Below are 21,473 nucleotides of genomic sequence, written 5' to 3'. Positions count from 1 at the left end.
CGCAATGCTAATGTAGAACTTCTCTATATGAAAAATGATATTTATAATAGTATGAAAGTAACGTAATTTGTTTGAAAAAAATGAGTAAATATAAAATTTATATAAAAAAAATTAATTTTTTAATAGTAGACTATGACTGTGTGTAATATTATTCAAACTCTATTCTCAAGTTGGTGGTGTAGCATTTCGAGTAAAGTGCTTATATAACATAGTTTAATTTAGACGATAAATTTTACAATTTAAATCTTATAAATTAAAACTTACCATTAAAATGTTGTGTATGATATATTCTACATACTAACTTGATAATATAATAACTTATCTAGTATTAAATCTTCTTTATTATGGAGTATGTGATAGATGCCCTTTTTAAGACAATTTACCATGCATATCGTTTAGAGCAATGCTTCCACAATTTTATTTTGTCCTAATCCTCATATCATTTCATGGTTTGATATTTAATAATTAAAAAATATTTATTATGATTTATTTTTATACCAATAAATGTTGACGGGACGATGGTTAAAAAATAATAAATAGAACTTTTCTATTTCTTAATCTAACTGTATATTCTTATTTAGGAAAAATACATGTGTCTTTTGTATGTTTAAACAACTAACTCATAATTTAATTAAGAGAAATGTTACTTATTATCGTCACACTACATATTAATATGTAATTTATCATTTTTATCATTTTATTTAAAAATATATATTTACATATCAATATGTGTGTGTTTAAATAAAAGATAAAAAATGATAAATCATATGTTGACATGTGATATAGAGAATGATAAGTATAATTTTTCTTTAATTAATAGGCCCTTCCAACCTGATTTGGAGAAATATATGTTATTTTCTTGAACAATTATTTGGGAGATATGCATGTTGTAAACTGTAAAGTATCTGACTATTCTAATTATTTAAAGAATAATTTTACATATAATTTGAAATGCATAAATATCATGTAACTGTTTTGAAAAAGAATAAAATTTATTATTAAAAAATTAATTTTTTTATATAGATCTAATATTTTTTTTTTAAATGATTATATAGTGATTATAAATTCGAGATTGTAAAAATTGTTTCGATTATTTAAAACTGCTGCAAACTCGAAACAGACGGAATTCCATATCCAAGAAATATGAATACTCTCAAACTTTAATTAAAACTGCCGCAAACTCGCCTAATCTCTCCCTGCAATCCTGTCTTGACTCCAATATTACCCATCTTCACCATTGCTTTAGTAAAATCTAACTTGAAAGATGGCACAGGTCTGCCAGTACTACTCCCATTGTTGATGTAGGACTCGAGAACTTGCTTGGTATTTATGTCATCATTGAGTCTAGCATCAGACGACAAGACAGCAAACCCATCCCTTATGTTGCGAAAGATTTGTTCATCAAATGTGGATTCTGTCACAGCATCCAGAGGGATCTTGTCGTTGACGTTTCCAGGTGGGCACAGAGCCTTGAGTTTCGGTAGAAATTGAGGGTTGATTGCTGGGTCAGAGCTACTGCTCGTGCTGAAGTCGTACAATCGCTTCTGCAGAAAGAAGCACGCAGTTGTCCCAATGGTGTGTGCACCTGCAGCAATGTCAATGTGATAATTTTGTGAGCAAAACCATGAAAACACCGAGAATGTAGTACTTTTAATCATGTTTAGATAGTTAACGGACGATGTGTCGGATCGTGAGTTGTCAATCCATTTAAAATACGGGAAAGTACTCCTCCAAGTGTTCATGGCTTTTGAGTCTTTGATCATGCCTTGTAAGCTTATTTTTAGAGCGATTTTAAATGAATTATATATAAATTTTTTATAATTATTTTAAAAAAAAGTGAAATTTATTATTAAAAAATTTATTATTTTTTAATTAAATATTATATATTTTTTAAATTAATTATATAATATTTATACGCTCACGATTGTAATTATTATTTCTCATTTTAAAGAGTGATACTTTAGACAAACCCAACAAAAAGCATAATATATATAATGTAACGTAACTTTAGGATAAAACATTGGCAAATAAAAGTAATATTGTACATATATACCAGAACTAAGAAGGACTAGATCTTTATGCGAAAGTCCCTTATGCATGAACTTGGACTTCAGAAGTTGAATTGAGTCATCAACTTCGGGCATGTTGGCAGCAAAAGATATATTTGAAACTCGACCGTCTCTCCGGCCGGTTGGCACCTCATAAAATGGCACGCCTATCTGCACCAAGTACGGCAAATATACACATGTTTCTCAACTTGGGTTTCGAAGTAATTATTATAAACATCATGTGGTCGATCCGATCAAATTTCAGGAGTAATTAATACTAAGTATATCATGCCGCCGAAAGGCAAAGCTTCAAATATAAAATGGTTACCAAGGATACTGCATCTCTGGCGGCCAAAGCCACGATATCTGCGCAAGAAACAGCACCCTTGCAGACGCTTTCCAATCTTGCTTTGGCATTCTCTATCACTTCGAAGCCCTCCAGGCCTATGTGCCCAGGTGCATTTCTTTCAGAGTTAGAGCCATGGTCGATCAAAACAGACGCATCGCAACCCTGTTTGAAAAACAAAATGAAATTAAGAAAAGAAGAAATATATATACCTGGGAAGTGTAATTTTCTCATGTGTCAGTGTGTCTAGCTATATGCATGAGCTAGAGAGCTAGAGCTAGGCCAGAAATGAAGTACCTGAACAAAGCAGTCGTGGAAATGGAGCCTAAGCAGAATTGGAGCATTCCTGGGATTAGTTTCAATGGCATCTCGAACAACTGAGCGGACAATTGATTCAGCTTCTGAGCATGTCTGAGAGTAGAATCCAACTCGAAGTTGCCCTTGCGACATACATGTAAGCTGACAAAACATTAGGAAAGCCAAGACCAAAACCATAATTGGAAAGCTGTGAATGAACATTAGGAGAGATGGTAGTACTGTGATATCGATCCGAAGAGGATGTGTGGAGGAAGATGAAAACTAGGACAATATAAGGTATATATATGGATGATTAAGATGGGATTGGGATCCTGCTGATGTAGTCTTTGATGTAGCTGTTTCTGGTATCTACATGATCGATTCGGCCCTTTGTTTTCTTGATTTCCCCCTTTTTTGCCTATGATTATTACCAACTTTCTTTCTTCATTTTTTTGTTTTCCATGTTGCCTCTCTTCTCAGGTAGACAAGAGTAGCTTGCAAGCATTAAAAACTGTCATCTTCTGCCATGTTCACTCTGAAATTTTGAGCATTTGGCATCTATTTGAGGGAGGTAATTAAAGTTGCAACTTGCATATATACAGTGTTGAATCATGTGACACTCAATTTACAAAAGTTAGAATAATTAAAAGAATATATATAAGGTGGCTATATAAAAATAATATACTTAAAGCCGCCTCATTTGCAAAAAAATAAATATTGACTTACATTGCAATACAAGTATTGCGTATAAGAAAACTGTTTATTTGTGATCAATTATTTCTTATGAAATGACTATTTTTTTTAAAGTAGTATATTTTCGTCGTAAATAATCTATTACAAATATTTATTTTTTTTTTGTAGTGTGTGTATATATATATGTACTTGGTAGAGGAAAAGATAAAAGACATACAAAATTGAAAATTGAACAAATTAATGAAGGAAATTGCAAACCGGAACTTCAATATATAGTCATTATCCACATATAGATATTCATAAAAGACAGAGAGCTAGACTTGCATGGCTTTATAAGGATACCAAGGTTCAAATTAGGAATGAGTGGTTAAAACCAAATTAAGAAGATGAAGAAGCTAGCGATCGTGACAGCTGACCGAAAAGCTAGCTAGCTAGCTATTGGATGACCGATTCCCGTGGAGTGGATCGATAACTCGGCACTTGACCTTTATTAGATGGCAAAGAAAAAACGGTAAAAAATGGATATATAATAAGAATGATAATATGTGGCACAATTTATGAATTTAATATGTATATATTATAAAATTAATAAGTTTAGATTTGATATTAACGGGTTATAATTAAAACGGATTGACTTGTTAAGATACGATTTAGAAACGAGTCAATCGACTTAATCTGAAATTAACTTATTTTAATCAGTTTAGATTTTATTTTTAAATTAATATTTTATTATTATTGAGTTGTAATATTCGTATTTCTCAGTATGTTTATATTTTTTTTATTGAGATTGTAATTCTGAACCTATACTCATATTTGTTATTATAGGATTTGTAATGTTAGTTTTATTATATGTTAAAATTTAAAAAATATTGATATATTTTGTTAGTAGGTAGTCTTATTTTTTTAAAGATATTATGGTTACTAATATATATAAATTTTAATTTTTATGTAAAATTATGTACTTAATCTGATCAAATGAGTCATGCATGTTAGTTCAACCTATTTATATGACGGGTTTAAATAAGTCATATTATGTTGACATATTCTACGTAAAATAAATAATAAAGTCTGGTTGAATTGATTTTTGGAACTATTTAACCCCATAATGATCAATATTTACGAAAGCGAGATACATTTTATGAGCCAGATGTTCAATATAGCATGCATGGGGCATTTGGTTTAGAAGAGATTCATGCCTTCATATATTAATTAATGGCAATATTCACCCATGGAACCAAGCTCGATCGGCTGTAGTACTTCTTAACATATAAGCTAGAGGCCTGATTTAATACTATAAGAAAATTATTTATCTGTGGCTAGTTATTTATTGGGAAAATGACTATTTTCTGTTAAAATGAATATATTTTTATCATAATTAAATAATCATTCTGGTCGTAAATAATTTATCATAAATACTTGCTTTTCTTTTATATATATATATATATATATATATATAATTAATGCAAATTGACCGGCACGTATGAGAATACTGCATGACAGTACTTATATAATAATAATCACAACAATTAGTTCAAATTACATGGAGAGGAAATTATGAGATCGATCGAAACATCATCCAACTGGTGTACATACGTGCTGCTAATTATGATTAGGGATCTATTAGAGCGCTAGTAGTTATCTACTTATAGTCAAATTTTGGTCAGTTTGCTTAAAAAACATTTACATCAAACTAGCTAAATCTACAATATATTTGTTCATCATCTTCGTTCATCATCTTCTTGGCTGGCTAAATCTAACCAACTCAAATTTCTAGCCAAATTATTTTTTGGCCTTAAAATAATCTTTCAGCCTTCTGGGAGAAACGAACTCAGTAACTCATGAGTTTTGCTATTCTAAAATAAAGGGAAGTCGTATACGGTATATACGTAGGGCTGAGCACTGATCGGATCAGTGTAGGATTGGCCAACCTCCGACTCCGACTCTAAGATGTCCTACCTCCGCTTCAACTCCAACTTTGATTTGTCAAAGTGGAGTCAGAGCGGAGTCCGATTTTAGACTTTTTTTTTTTTTTTTTGTCTTTTTTAACTTCATATTTGGCCCACTTTTTTAAAAAATAAATAACTAAATAACTAAATAAAAACTGTGTGGGCTTCCAAATTTTAATTTTTTTAAAAATTACAATCTAAATTAAATAATTCACTTTTGGTTATAACAAAAAATACAACTAACTAAAAACAAGTAACATAGTAACATGCTGTCAAAAATTAAAAATTAAAAATAAAAAGAAATCTAACATTTTCTAAGTACAAACTAGAAATCAAATTAAATGTTCCCAACAAGGCAACAACAACAAATTACAAACTTACATGCCCAACAAATGTTCCAAATGCACCAAAATAAATTAAATTACAAATTTTAAATGCCCAACAAATGTTCCCACCAACAGGCAACAACAATAAAGTAAATGTTACAAATTTCCAAACTTGGTGAAACGTCCTCCAGATTCAATGGTGATTTGCTCCACAACTCAAAATTTAGACTTTTCTGAATTGCTGACCTATTGATGAACGAAAAGGCAACACAGTTCAGTTGGACCATGAGAAATATCAGACCCAACAACATCACACATTAACTCAACTTGTGGCTGTTTTATAATCACTATTATAGAAATATATCATTAATCATATATTTGAGACAATATGGAAATACAGAAAAAAAAAAAAAAAATCAGAACCCAACAACATCACGCAGCCCCTCTGATCTCCCCTGTATTTTCTGTTTAAGATGACTAATCTTATGATTATTCAATCTCCAAGCAGACATGTTATATGCACAACAACAACAAAATTATAAATGTACATTCACATTTGCAACATAGTTCGCAACACAGTTCATATGGAAAGTAATAGTACTGCTAACCCCGGTTGAAATTATGTCAATAACCAGTCAAAAACCGAAACATGATGCCTGCGAAAAATCTTAAAACAGATCCTTAATAAATACCTCCTTCTGTGTTTGAAGCCATAATCTTTGAAGGAAATTTTAAAAGAACACAAGCTAATCTAAACAAGATCAAAAGGGCAAAGAGAGTGAGGCTTACCGTGTCGATTAATGCCTGTGGGGGTGGACCGGTGGGGACTGTTGTAGAGTTGTCGATGGCTGCGTGCGAGAGGGGAGGGCTGTGAGAGGGAGTGAGTCGAATGACGCTTGACGGCTGTGAAAAATCTAAAGATTGAAGACGAAATGGGGAGGAGGGGGGAACTCGGGAGGGCTTAAACAATTAAGTTATTAACAATTAATAGAAACGGCGCCGTATAGTAGTATACTATCATGAATCTATTATATATATATATATATGAATATTAAAAAAAAGGGCACTGTATACGAAATGAAGATTCAAAATATATATATATATATATATGAATATTAAACTATATATAGTATATTATACTATGATATTTAAATAGTATACTATGAATCTATGATATATATTAATATATATGAATATTACTAATTCTAATTATACTATTATGGCCTATTTTATATATAATATAGTATTACTATAAATTAGTCTATTACTATATCTTATAGTATAATTACTAATACTATAGTATCAAATTATTAGCATGTTAGTGATTTAATATATATATATATATATTAAATATCTAATCTCTTATACTTGATTTATATATTAATATATATAAATATTAGTAATACACTAATGGTATTAGTATATAGTAATACTATTGGTATAGTACTATTACTATATGTTAGTGATAATATAGTATTATCACTAACACTATAGTGATATTAATACTATATATAGTTATAGTAATTAGTATAACTATATAATAGTATTAGTATAAATATAGGTACTATAACTATATCACTGATAGTATTAGATTTACTATATCACTATAATTAATAGTATTATATAGTGATATAGTATTAGTTATAAACTAATACTATAGTGATTTATATAGTAATTTATATATAGACTTAAAGTGGATTACTAATAGTATTAGTATTAGGCCATAAATGTAATTAATATACTAATGTAAATTAGTATTACTAATATATTTATCAAAAGGAATATGTTGAGAATTTATTAGGCTAAAAGATGTAATTAATATAAGATATTGTTATATAAAATTTATATGATTAATATTTTAGTTATTGTAAATTAGTATTATATGTTATTATAAATTTATAGATTAGTGTTTATCCATTAGTATTACATGTTATTATACATTAATATTACATGTTATTATGCATTTTCGTGTTTGTAGTATATTATATATACATTAGTATTATATGTTATTATATTTATACATTAGTAATTTAGTGTTACATGGTAGTAATATTGTAAATTTGTAATAGTATAATATTTACATATAGTCATATACTAAACTATATTTATTTGTCAATTTAGTCTATATATATTAAAGTATAAATATATTATTTAACTAGTATATTATTGAGTTTAACTAATTATATATGATATAGTTGTATAAAATTTAAATGATTAATATATAGAAAGACACATATTTTTATAAGATATGTATAAAATTGGAGGCAGAGTCGGAGTCAGAGTTGGAGTCGGAATCGGAGGCGGAGTATCAGAGTAGGGTCAGAGTGGAGCCAGAGTTGGTTCATCAATGAGTACTTCGACTCTAACTTCTAAGGGAAAAAAACTTCGACAGAGAGTCAGATTTTCAAAATTTTGCTCAGTCCTAGCATATACATTTAGCTATTTCGTAGTTTAGAATTTTGGTTTCTCCATAAAAATTAAAAAAATAATCTAAAATACCTTTTTCCCATTTGCAAAATTCTCTAATTTTCAAAAAGACCGTTAAAAAATTATATCAATTAGAATAATACACACGTTAGAAAATTAATGTGTATTTTTTTAATAATGAATAAATATTTCAATTACAATTACAATTAAAATAAATGAAAATTTTAAAATTAATATTTTAATATAATAGTGATAGATTTTGAGAGTTTATTATTTAATGTTATTGAAAAATGACTAGTTGAATTTATAAAAGTAAATTTTTTAATTAAACCAGTAAGTAGTTGATCTCTTAGAGCACTAGCATTGGACTCATCAAATGAGTCCAATCTTCAAAATTTGATGATTTTGGTTTTAAAATCCTGGTATTGGATTCACCATATGCTCAAATGTCAAGCTTTTAGCTACAGTACATTCATCTTCATCTTCAAATTTGAAGACTCACTATTCACACTCTATAACCATTATTTTATTTATTTAAATTATTGTTTCCCAATTTTGAGCCACAATATATTTAAGTTAGGAAATAATAATTTAAATATTAAATTAAATTATTAATTAACATATAGTTAGTGTAATTGTCAAATATGAAAAAAATAAATTAAAAATATTATTATTAACGAAATAATATTATATTATTATTTTGATGAATCTAATGGTTAATCCAATGTGGGGTTATGGATAGAGAGATTTTGGATTTATGAAAAATATGTACTTTTCATCAAATTTTAAAGATAAAAATGATGAATCCAATGCTAATGCTCAGATATATTTACCTGATCATTGGGCCCTGTAGTACTTACTGTTCATGTGAACGATTACCTAGAGCAATGCTCATGTGCATTATGATCTCAAAGGAGAGAGTCCAGAGAGAAAAGACAAAGGGAGCTAGCTAGGCAGTTCTGAAAAATCTACTTAATTCTACGTATCTCTTTTTTTTTTTTTTTTTTTCTCAAAAAAAAAAAAAACAAAAACAAAAGTTGAATTATTGCTGCTGCCATGCACGGGATCAGAGAGGTGGGACTAGATAGCTAGCAAAAACCACATGGATCATGTCGTTTCGCTATCAAAACAACAAAAAGAAAACAATACAAAGAGGACAATAACACAATTATTGCTGGGGTATTTAGAGGCAAATGCAATCACTTTATTCAGTATATGTATATATAGTACTACACCCTATATACTGTTGATCTCTTCTCTTCGATCTTCTCATGATCATGTCTTGTTCCATCGATCACCTTTGCACTTGAGGCTGCTGCTGCAGCGCGCGCCTTATAATTTGAATGAATTCTAATTATCATGTGAATATGTTTAGACAAACCTACCTATATAGCTAGCTGCATGCATGATCTCTGGCCTCCAGTACGTCAACTACTTTTTTCATCCGATTAGTGAAAAATTAGCTTTTGCATGCGCTTCCATTAACTTTTCCTTTTAATGAGCCAGATATATATATAGCTAGGAGTAATACAAAAACGAAAGACCACATGATCGATGCATTAATGAGCAGTAGATCATAAGATATATTTGAACTTTGAGACCGATCAACCGATATCAAGTGAACGATAGCTCGGGTATCTGGAATTAATTTGCAGATACGTACGTTATACAAACATGCATGGTGATGGCTTAATAAACTCGGAAGCTGTAAACATACCATGTGTTTGTGTGTGGAACATATATATATATATATATATACACACACACACACACACGATCATATGTTGTTGGCTGCATGCAGATCATCAGATTTGAACTTTTCTGACAGAAGTCATGTGTATATATTATACATATTAAAAGCACACACCCATGCATTTTAAAAGCACGTAAACTTTATGAGAAGCAACAGACATTGTTATGATATAATATAGTACTCGAAAAGGTGGGTTAAGCTTTCTTCTTCCTCACTTTTAACAGTGGGTCTCCAAACCAACCCCAAAGTTTTACTTTTAACAAACTCTAAAAAAAATGAGCTTTTATCAGAAAGGAAAAATGAGAAAAACAAGAGAAAACAGATTAGAGCAAAAGCCCATTGATGTATATATATACAAGTAAACTATATATAAGCAAGCATGGGACCCTTGGGAAGATAGATCATTAACATCGGATTTGAAGATTTCTTTCTAGATTCTCAATGATCGATCACTTAACACGAGGAAAGAAGTTGAACTCCATATAATATAGTGTATGTGTGAGAGCAGAAGAGGTTTTTGAAGGTGGCCAGGACATATGATTTTAGGGTCTCTAGCTTGCTTCACTACTACTCTGCATGATCAGTGTCGAATCAAGTACAAAATCCCCTTTTCTTTCAATCGAATGGTAACTTTGCATATGGGCCGGTGGTTTGTCACTTTAAAGTTTGAACACTTTTAGTACTTTGGCTCGCTCCTGTCTAATGTTTATCTTTTCCTCTCTTTTTTTTTTTTTTTTTCAAAAAACAAATAAATACTAACTTGAACATGATATTTACTGCATTAGGAAATTTCACCAATAGGTGATGCTCTTATTAGTTCCTTATGCTTTTTTTTTCTTTTTCTTTTTATGTCTGTTCGGGTGTATCCACGATATCATTTCATACTATTGCTCTGAAAGTATACATAGAAATACGGGTGGCAAATCGTATTTTCAAGTCGTATTCGTGTCGTGTAAGTCATAAGCATTCAACTATATAAGTTAACTCGAACCCAACTTGTTAATCTAAACATGTCAAATTTTTAAATCCTAACCCAACTCATTTAGATATCGGCTCATATCATGTCACCTAATTAGAAATATATTAACACGACGCGACTCATTTAAATCCGTTTGTTTCATGTAAATGGGTTGAAATAAAACGTATAACTCATTTGACTTGATTAACATAATTTCATATAAAAGTTAAAATTTATATTTATTAATAACCATAATATCTTAAAAAATATATATCAATATTCTTCAAATTTTAACATATAATAAAATCAATATTACAAATTATACAAGAACAGATATGAGCATAGATTTAAAATTACAATCTCAACAATAAAAATATAAGCATACTGAGAGATATCAATATTATAACTTAACAATAATAAAATTTTAATTTTGAAATAAATTTTAAACAGATTAAAAAGGGTTGATTTCGTATTAAGTAGGTTGACCTATTTATAAATCATGTCTTAAATGATCAACCCGTTTTGACTCAAACTCGTTAACATCAAACCCAAACATATTGTCACCCCTACATAGGAAGTATGATGTCAGATTAGTAGCTCGACAATCCGACAAACCCTATTGATCTAGACTTATTCTACATTTGGTTTTAGACTTTTAGTACATTTATTATACCTACATGTTGTGTACATATACATCTTATTTGATTGTGTTTTATAGATAATCCAACTCTTTTATGAAAAATTTGTACATATCACTCTCATATATATCACATCTATCCTACTATATTGATACAGAATTACTCATGATTATAAATCCTTGAGACATAAAATGAAGTGTAATGCTTCTATACATTAATTATAGAGTAATGCTACTCATCATCTATTTTTTTATCATTCTCTCATCATTTTATGACGTATTACTAGATAATTTGAGACTATTTATTACGTTTCACTTGTAAATTTATTATTTAATACTAGATTATAGAATGATAAATAGATTTTTCTTAATTATATATGATGGAAAAAAAAACATCATGGTTAACCCTCGTTGACCTAGTATGGCTCATGATAAAATTATCTTAATCAGTAAAAATGTTGTGGTTGGTGCCTCACTCATTAGGTCATTAATACTTTAAAATAGCAATTTCCATGTCTCCAACTACCGAGAGGAAGATGATACAGTAGTACAGAATATGGATTTTCATATTAATTTGCCACGTGGAAATTGCACAACTCTTTTTCTTTTAAATTAAATGTGACAATAGATTAATATATCTCATTAAGCTCAGTACTAAAGTATCTCCAAAGTGAAGATCATACAATTCATATATAGAAGGGCATTGTCGTCCATAAATCTCCTATATAAACGCTGACTTGCTTCTTCATTTTACTATAATGTAATCGTCGGCCTCCTCCACAGACAAAAAACACTCAGACCGACCCAAAAAAAAAACTGAGAGATCAGTTGGAGAGATGATAACTGGGAATGATTTCTACAAGGTCATGTGTGCAATGGTTCCCCTATATTTCGCAATGCTGGTAGCATATAGCTCAGTGAAATGGTGGAAGATATTCACTCCCGAGCAGTGCTCAGGGATCAACCGGTTCGTGGCCGTCTTTGCGGTTCCGGTGCTGTCCTTCCACTTCATATCTCTGAACAATCCCTACCAAATGGACACCAAGTTCATACTGGCCGACACTCTCTCTAAGGTTGTAGTCCTTGTCTTGCTCTCACTGTGGGTAATCTTCTTCAATGGCAGCTTGGATTGGCTCATCACTCTCTTCTCTGTGGCTACTTTGCCCAACACACTCGTCATGGGAATTCCTTTACTCAAAGCCATGTATGGAGATTTCACTCAGAGCCTCATGGTGCAGGTGGTTGTGCTTCAATGCATCATATGGTACTGCAAACTAACATTTTCTCTTTTCTTTTTCTTTTATTTTTTCCTTTACTAGTCATCATCTTGATTCTTGTGAAAGCTTAATTTATGGGTCTCTTTCTTGATACTGCTCTCTCTGTGATCACTTTCTCTTAGATTTAGGTGATAGTAACTTAGCTAGACCTTTTGGAGAAAGGAAGCCGAAAAGTTGGAAAAACACACAAAAATGAGCGTCAGTCCCATCTCATACCATATATTTAAAGCAGATTCTCTAACCTCAAAAGTTTATGTTAATCAGCTTAGGTTTAACACGTAAAAGTCTTTGTTTTAGCAGTAATTCAGATGCAAATCAGATGTGATGCAAATCAGATGTGATGCAAATCAGATGTGATACTTAGGCATGAATATAATTCTATATCGAAGTGTGTGACTGCATTATATATAACTGAGTTCTAATGCTTATAATTAAGGAGAGGTTTCGTATATATTCTTAGGTACACACTCTTGCTCTTCCTCTTCGAATACCGAGCCGCTACCCTACTGATTCAATCCAAGTTTCCGGGCTCCGCCGCCGCCTCGATAACCAAATTCGAGCTCGACAACGACGTGATATCGCTCGACGGCCGAGACCCTCTCCGTACCGAGTCAGAACTTGACGACAATGGCCGCACTATCCGGGTTCGCATCCGACGGTCTACATCCTCCGCCCCCGATCAGTCCACTCTGTCCCCCTCCATAGCCATCACCCCCAGAGCTTCCAACCTCTCCAACGCCGAAATCTTCTCTATCAACACCCCGGTATCACTACTACCGCACGATGCCTCATTCGGGCACGCGGACCTCGCTATTGGGTACCGCTCCGGGAGTCCCCGGTTATCTGGATACGCGTCGTCTGACGCCTACTCGCTCCAGCCGACGCCACGGGCCTCGAATTTTAACGAGCTAGAGACGACCACGGCGACCACGGCTGCGAACACTCCTGTATGGTCGAGGTCCCCAGTTGCCGGTAGGATTTTCCGGCAGAATTCTCCGTCGTTCTCCGGCTTGAAGATGATGTGGGATTCACCAGGGAAGTCATGTACGCAGGGGGAGAGACAAGGGTACAAAGATGTCATGGTTGCAGGTACGTACCCGGTACCCTACTGATGTGTGTCCTGCTGTCGTTTCTATATACGTGAGAAATATCAAGCAGACATGGAACCCTTTTCAGATCGTGGTACTGCACGTTTTGTCTCCGGATGCCATGACTGTTTTCTGCATAAACCTGACAGATTAAGCTGGTCTGAGGTTGATACATCTGATAACGAATTAACCGTGGTTGTCTTTGTCCATTATTGAACCAAAAACACTTGCATTTTCCTAATTGTATTGTTGCGAAGGGGTCGGATGGACCAAGCATGCATCTGCATCTTTTGGCGTTTGTTTTTTCTGTCCTCAGAAATTGATGAGATCTTTTTCGTGTGGCATTAATTCTCACCTTCCATGAGAGGAGCTAGCTGAGGAGGGTTTAGGTTTATCCATTCGATTCTCAAAAATACTTAGAGACAACTGTTTTATAAATCAAAACTCATGATCATCTCCACACCAAAAAAAAAAAAAAGAGGCATGAACAGTTTAAGTTCTGTACTTAGAACAGTGTTACTGTTCAAGCAGCTTTCATTTCTCCACCTTACCCTCAGTACCGATCGACCTCTTCTTTTAAAAAAATCAAGGCATTTTAATATTTTATTCAAAGAGTTTGCAAAAATTATATATAATATGCCTCTATCATTTCCTTAATTTAGTTTTTACTATCTAATTAGGAACTGAATTATTTGCTCAGATTAGTGGGGAATTAATTATGAATTTGATGCATTTTTCAAAGATTGGTTAAGATTTTGGAGGCCAAATAAAGTTTGGTTAGTCTAACTTGCTGGGAATTAACTTTAATTTTGTTACATAAAATATGATCAAATCTATTGTCCAACTTTTTACAAAGAGAACGGTTATATATAAATAGATTATATAAAATAAATTTATAAATTAACATGAATTTATAAAATTTTTTAAATTTATTTTATAATAAAAATAATTTTATGATTTAACGTATTATATTAAAATATATTAATTTATAAATTTATTTTTATGTATAAATATGACATTAATTATATGACCGAGAGTAGTCTGTTCATACTGATGGTGGTGAGAAAACTCAGACAAGACTCCAACATAACTTTATGTATTTAATTTGTCTATTAAATTATTTTCCATTTTCCATTTTCTTTTATTTTTGTTTTATTTGTCCACTGGTATTTAGTGCTCCTGACATGATTAGACTGAATAAAAGATGTGGCCCCCTCCCGGTCCACGCTTCACCAATAGCAAATCAATATATAAAAATAAACAATAAATCTTTCTAATTTTCTCACGCTCTATATTTTTTTTTAATTTTTATTATTTTTTTATCAAATATTTATAATATAAATAAAAAATAAAAATTTGAAATAATTTTAAAAAAATAAACTCAAAAAATATTTAAAAGAAAATATTAAAAAATATAAAATATAGAATGTGATAGAGATTATATAGCAAAACTCAAAAATAAAACTAGCCCAAAGGGTCAAAGGTCCTTGAGTTATTTTTCCGTTCCAAACACATATAATAAACATGTTAATAATAGAATATCTTTTTATTGTTCTAACCTTTTGTAATAAGGGTTTGTTTATATGGTATCAAAATAAAATGTCTTGAATTCTAACTCTACTCTATTCTATTCTATTTAAATTTTTAAATAATGATGCTGTAATATATATATATATATATATATATATATATAACACTAAGCTATGTTTGGATAATGAGATTATTACAATACTATTTAATATTTTATAATTATTTTTTATTACTATTTAATATTTTATTTTTATATTTTTATCATATTTTTATTATTATTTATAAATTATCGGACAACACATCACTGCCCAAACTTAACTTTAGTCAGAATCTTACTTGATAGGCGCCATCATTTGCTCAAGGCACGTGTGTAATGATAGTGGACCGCCTACTTGATTGCCTAATTGGTACTCAAGATCTTAATTAAAAGAACCATTATTCAAACAGCACCCAAAAAAGTTTTCATTTCCTAATTATGATGTCTAACGTATGTCTCAAAATCAGTTTTCTTTTTCTTTTTTTTTTACCTTTTTTTTCTTAAAAATATTAGCATAAATATACAATTCTGCATACTAATACGTACATTCATTCGATATGATTGGTCAAAAAATAAATTTTATTAAAAATAATACTAATTTAAATTTAAGTGATCTCACTACTTCTGTTATACAAGTCGGTACTGAAATGGGAATCATCAGAATTATAAAACCGATCTAATTAAGTACTCTAATTGCTAACCTTGCGATCGAGTTGTTAGTACTGTATTTGATTTAAGTGACTTTCATTACTCTATATATTAGGGAAAGAAATTAGCTTCAGAGACATTACCAAAATTCAAATGCCGGAGGAATTAGAAGCTGATACCAAAGGAGCCGAACCGACCATTCAAGCTGAAATGCCACATGCTTTTGTCATGATGAGGCTTATACTCATCGTTGTTGGAAGGAAGCTTTCTCGAAACCCAAACACATACTCAAGTATATTAGGGCTTCTGTGGTCTCTAATCTCATTCAAGTGAGTTGCTCATGAATACACACACACACACACATATAGCTAGGAACTATATTACATTTTTTAATAAGTAATTATATATGCATGCATGTATTTTGTACGTACGTGATAGTTTATGACAACAAGCTTCTTCCATGCATCTCACAGATGGAATATAGGGATGCCCAATCTGGTGAAATACTCGATAAAAATAATCTCAGATGCAGGTCTTGGGATGGCCATGTTCAGTTTAGGTAATATTATCTGCCTTTCACGTGTGTGTGTGTGTGTATATATATATATATATGCATTTGTCATCTATTTTTTTGTACAATATATACTAGCTAGCTTATTTATCACGTGATGCGCGCGCATCATTCTCATGTTGCTTTCACATTGGTACGTTAGACCAGGATGAAGTACTGCACTTCTGAATTATGACATAATTGCTAAATATTGCAGGGCTGTTCATGGCTCTGCAGCCCCGGATTATTGCCTGTGGAACGAAAAGGGCGACCATGGGGATGGCTATCCGCTTCCTTTCGGGCCCCATTATAATGTCAGCCACGTCGGTTGCTGTTGGATTAAGAGGTGTAGAACTACATGCTGCCATTGTACAGGTACTATGATCTGCACAAATGTAGATGGTTTATGTTGTTTGCATGAATGTATGTTGTACGTACACATACATGCATGCAGATTTATCATCTATGTTGCTGCATGCCTTTTTCTTTCGGGATAATAAACCAGCTAGAACATATATAAGGGCAGAATATATATATATATAAATATATGTATATATCTGCATTTCGAGTGGAAAACTTTGATCTTCTGATCAAGTCTGTAATAAAGTAATTTGGTGCTGAATCACAGGCAGCTCTTCCACAAGGGATTGTGCCATTTGTCTTCGCAAGGGAATATGGATTGCACCCGGACATTTTGAGTACAGGGTACGTAAGACTGATTTAATGATCATCTATCTTTGAGCTTTACATCGATCCAAAAACACATCGGATTATTAAAACTAATTATCTACGTACACTTAAAGTACTACTTGATCTCCTTTTGCAGGGTTATCTTTGGGATGCTAGTTTCATTACCTGTAACTCTCCTCTACTACATATTTCTAGGTCTATGAAGGGGAAGGAGGATTAAGATCATGATCAAGTTGGTCATGCGTTTTCAATAAAGCATGAGGAGGAGCATCCAAGGTATTGTGCTCATAGCAATTAGTAGCATGAAGCTGTTCAGCAACGTCTAATTAGTACTATGTCTCTCTACAATTTCGTCATATATGGTCGACCATTCATGTCCATGGTTGGCCGGCCATGATGTTGGATCGATCTGGCCAATTACATATTCATGACATGTCATTAACGAGATCAATGCAAGGTTCTTAGGCTTTCCATTATTGTAAAACGCTGTTAAAAATTGACTTTGCTTAGGGTGCAATATTAATATCAAAAGCCATGCAAGAGATTAGGGTCAAAATTAGACTGTGACAGGTTGATCTTAATTAAATAGGTCATCATGTTCTGGGTTACTATCCTAGCTAGCACATAGCTAGATTAGTGGTAGCCGAAAGGGGAAAAAAAACAAAGAAAGGAACATCATGTGTACGATGATTTAGGTAGGACTAGCTAGGACTAGGAGAGCCTTATTTTCTTCTTGAATGGTGGGTACGTAAAGTTGTGCAACCAAGTATGCTAGCTTTGATGACTCGAGAACAAAGAAAAATTATGTCATTTCCACTTTTGTATTTTGTCTTTCAGCATCGAAATGAATCGTCACAAATCACAGTACAGTTTATTTATGGAACAAAGAAAAACTTGCCACCATAAAATTTTCTAAAGTTGTACGTGTAAAGGAGGATCGGATCGTCCTCGATTATTCCTCTTGTTGCCAATACGTCGAAAAAGCAAGGAGGCATTCGGTTTACATCACACAAAAACATTCTTTTGAAAGGAGATAAACTTTCTCGATCAGGCATGACAAGTCGTCGAACATAATAATATGTTTGTTTTGCTAGAAAGTAGCTTTCCTTAGCTTTCAGGATACATAGACCATTTGTCAATCGTTCACGCCTCCAAATTGGACCTATGTAAGGATATACGTACATGATGTCGTCCCAATGCAATGAATATGAACAGTATCCTTAATTCTTATAAGATTATTTCGAAAGGGATGTGTAATACGTACCTAGTACTAAGTGCGTGATAAGGGTAACTACTACAGATTTTGGCTTTTGTGATAAACGAAATTGTCACAAAAAATAAGCAAACTATCACAAATATGTATTTTTATGACGGTTTCGGTCGTAAAAAAAGCCAAAATCTATTGTTGTGACCTAAGTGTATCCCATATTATTTAAGAAAGAAAAATTCTTGCTATTTATAATGATACGATGGAAGCGCTTCAATTGTATTATTTGAATATGAGTAATGGTAGAGAGAAGTCACTATAGCAGTGCACAATTTGCACTCACTGCGTGACTGCTTCTAGTTGATTGTTCCCAACACTCACTTGGAGAGATGTGTGGTCTAGATGATGTCACATCATGTGTGCAAAATGAATGCTCCTAATAGTAGCTTCTATCTATATTTATTCTTTGAATATAGACCCATATATATATATATATATGGCTTGTGCTCCCTTGGGAAGTTACAGGAATATTAAGTGCTTTAATTTCGTTTTACAAGTTCTTATCAGATCATTAGTATGGAGACTGTCACCAATAATATATATGTATGTATATAAAAACGTACTCCAATTACTTCATGCTTCAAATGAATAAAATTTACAATTGATCGTTGCGGTTTTTGCATCTTCGAATATATCATTGAAATGAAGGTAAAGTGCGGATCTTGATCAAGATCATTAAAGCTAATTATTAGATATAAAAAAAAAAAAAAATTTCATATTAAATATTCACCGATTATCATAAAAATTTTAAATTTGAGTTCGATCATTTACTTTTTATTCTAACACTTCTAAGGTGTATGAATTTAGCAGCTTGCAGTATATATAAGAGTTATCTTTGTGGAGTACTTAATTTTAAACTGCAAGAAGTTGTCCACGAAAATCAAACTTCAATAATTATAAGACGTAATTAATGAGTATTCTCTGCTTATAATTAGTAGGCAAACTATAAAGAAGAAGAAAATCCTTAAAAATGTTTAAAGCGTCGTTTGGATAGTGAGATGAGATAAGATGATTTTATATGAGTTGAATAAAATATTGTTAGAATATTATTTTTTAATATTATTATTATTTTAAAATTTAAAAAAATTATAATGATAAAATTAGATCAGATGAGATAGGTTGATAATATTTCTATATCCAAACGAGACCTAATTAATAATCCACCCTCTCTCAATATATATATATATATATGTAAACCCGGCCCATTTGATCAGCTAGAACTAGAAGAAGTAAAAAGCTGTCGATACCCCCCAAAAAGCTTGATGTCCAAGGAGCCCAATAATATGATGGGACAAGCCTCTAGTTTTGAACTTAGTTACTGTACATATTAAGTTACCCACTTACATTTGTGGCTATCTTTATTTTCTTGGGTCATCCCATCAAGAGTACCTGTTTCTGTATTATATGTGTGGGCTTCATTCAAGTATCCTTATATTATAAAATTCTTTTTATTGTAAAATAAATATAACCTATTATATATTATATAAAAAAAATATATATTTATAACCGTAAATTATATAACTATAATATAATTATTTTAAAAAAAGTAAATAAAATATGAGACCTACATGAAAAAAATTAAATTTTTAATAATAGACCCAACTCTTTTTCAAAGCGATTACACGACGTTTACGCACTTCATAGTTATACATAAAATTATTCTTATCCTTTGTCCACATTACCAAATACATATCTGACTTGAATGTGATCGGATAAACATGCCATGCATGGAATATATATGTTGAGATCGGACCAATTCATCTGCAATAAGGTATGGCCAAATTATAGATGCACTTGTACATTTATAGTACTCCTCCATGCATAATTAATAATGCGACGTTGGATTTGACTCGTTTAAGTAATTCATCATAATTGTGGAGCTTGGGATAGAGATCAAGGAGGCAAGGTCCTGAAATCTCTTCCACTACCGAATTAGATGGTGCATTAAAAGTGATCTACATTAATATGGGATCAAAACTTTAATTAGGACTAAATTTATCAAATTTGAATGAAGATTAAATATATTCCAACCATAGTTTGCATATTTAAGGAATCAAAATCATGTATTTTAAAGAAAATTCTACAAAGTAAGATGTATCACATATTATTTAATATGATCAAAATAGGATGAGAGTATGGTATATAACAGTACTCGTATTTTAAACAGTAAGAGAGAGACAAGGAACCGGATGAGGTGTTAAGAGGGGATTTACATCCTTCAATAGTTAGACAACACATCACCATTCTAGGAAGACTAGAATAGAACCGTCACTTAATCCCATACACTCCCACCGTCTCAAGCCCCCAAACGATGCTCTTAGAGATGATTGGGCAAATTAAGTCTATTTCCTACACATTTGAAGGGCAGATTGCTCTGTAAGAAGATTCTTATATGTCGTAAATGCACGATTTTGTCCTTTCCAAAACCTAATTATAAACCAGTCTTAAGAAATTACATGGGTATCTAGGTCTTTTTTTCCCCTTTCTTTCATCATTGTTCTTTTTCAAAAAAATTGTTGTCTTCAATTCGAGTCTTGTATGGATTAGCTAAGGCCAGTTCTATTTTAAATTTTTTAGAATGATGACGTGACATCAAATAAAAAATTGGTTTAGGCAAATTAATTTAGATAATATGTCGTGTTTTAGGTTTTAACTATCTACTTAAAACTTGAACAACACATTGGATTGGTCATTTCACTTCTATTATAAATATAATATTATATTTTTATCTACTTTCTAATGCATAATATTTTTTTTTCTAAGCAAAAAGCGAGGTGGAGGCGACCAGCATAGCTACTCTTCCTTGGCGTGACCATATGAGCCCTCCTTACTGTGAAATATCCGGTTAGAGCTATAGTTACTATCCAATGGGCGAGTCTGTCACCATAGCACCATCAAGTTGTCGCTGGTCCAAAGCCCATCCTATAAACCCTTAGTTAGCCTAATGCATAATAT

General features: G+C 31.7%; 2 protein-coding genes across 3 annotated transcripts; one reads left to right on the top strand and one right to left on the bottom strand.

Moving 5' to 3' along the window:
* Window positions 1-1,069: 1,069 nt before the first annotated feature.
* On the bottom strand, window positions 1,070-3,223 carry LOC109005406 (peroxidase 43-like). Of its 2 annotated transcripts, XM_035691032.1 has the most exons (5): window positions 2,932-3,210; window positions 2,692-2,853; window positions 2,377-2,559; window positions 2,054-2,219; window positions 1,070-1,585 (listed from the first exon to the last, which is right to left on the bottom strand). In XM_035691032.1, exons 2-5 carry the CDS (start codon window positions 2,842-2,844, stop codon window positions 1,161-1,163), a joined length of 927 nt encoding a protein of 308 aa, XP_035546925.1. In that variant the 5' UTR covers window positions 2,845-2,853; window positions 2,932-3,210; the 3' UTR covers window positions 1,070-1,160. The 2 variants fall into 2 exon arrangements, with proteins under 2 accessions (XP_035546925.1, XP_035546924.1); XM_035691031.1 differs by having other exon boundaries at window positions 2,692-3,223.
* Window positions 3,224-12,186: 8,963 nt separating this feature from the next.
* Window positions 12,187-18,035, top strand: LOC109005405 (auxin efflux carrier component 6). Its single transcript, XM_018984344.2, has 7 exons — window positions 12,187-12,695; window positions 13,169-13,797; window positions 16,127-16,340; window positions 16,485-16,570; window positions 16,779-16,936; window positions 17,190-17,266; window positions 17,388-18,035. The coding sequence occupies exons 1-7, from the start codon at window positions 12,268-12,270 to the stop codon at window positions 17,452-17,454; spliced, it is 1,659 nt and encodes a 552-aa protein (XP_018839889.1). The 5' UTR covers window positions 12,187-12,267; the 3' UTR covers window positions 17,455-18,035.
* The last annotated feature ends 3,438 nt before the right edge of the window (window positions 18,036-21,473 follow it).

Source organism: Juglans regia, chromosome 6 (assembly GCF_001411555.2).
Source record: "Juglans regia cultivar Chandler chromosome 6, Walnut 2.0, whole genome shotgun sequence".
In the NCBI taxonomy this organism is placed as follows: Eukaryota; Viridiplantae; Streptophyta; class Magnoliopsida; order Fagales; family Juglandaceae; genus Juglans; species Juglans regia.
Note: the sequence above shows the minus strand (reverse complement) of the source record. Positions and strands in the feature narration are given on the sequence as shown.

Coding starts and splice junctions, on each gene's coding strand:
- LOC109005406 (XM_035691031.1), bottom strand. CDS start 2,913: ATGTTCATTCACAGCTTTCCAATTATGGTTTTGGTCTTGGCTTTCCTA. Junction 2,560..2,691: donor TCCACGACTGCTTTGTTCAG/GTACTTCATTTC, acceptor TTTTTCAAACAG/GGTTGCGATGCGTCTGTTTT. Junction 1,586..2,053: donor TCTAGTCCTTCTTAGTTCTG/GTATATATGTAC, acceptor ACATTGCTGCAG/GTGCACACACCATTGGGACA.
- LOC109005405 (XM_018984344.2), top strand. CDS start 12,268: ATGATAACTGGGAATGATTTCTACAAGGTCATGTGTGCAATGGTTCCC. Junction 12,696..13,168: donor GTGCTTCAATGCATCATATG/GTACTGCAAACT, acceptor ATATATTCTTAG/GTACACACTCTTGCTCTTCC. Junction 17,267..17,387: donor CCGGACATTTTGAGTACAGG/GTACGTAAGACT, acceptor CTCCTTTTGCAG/GGTTATCTTTGGGATGCTAG.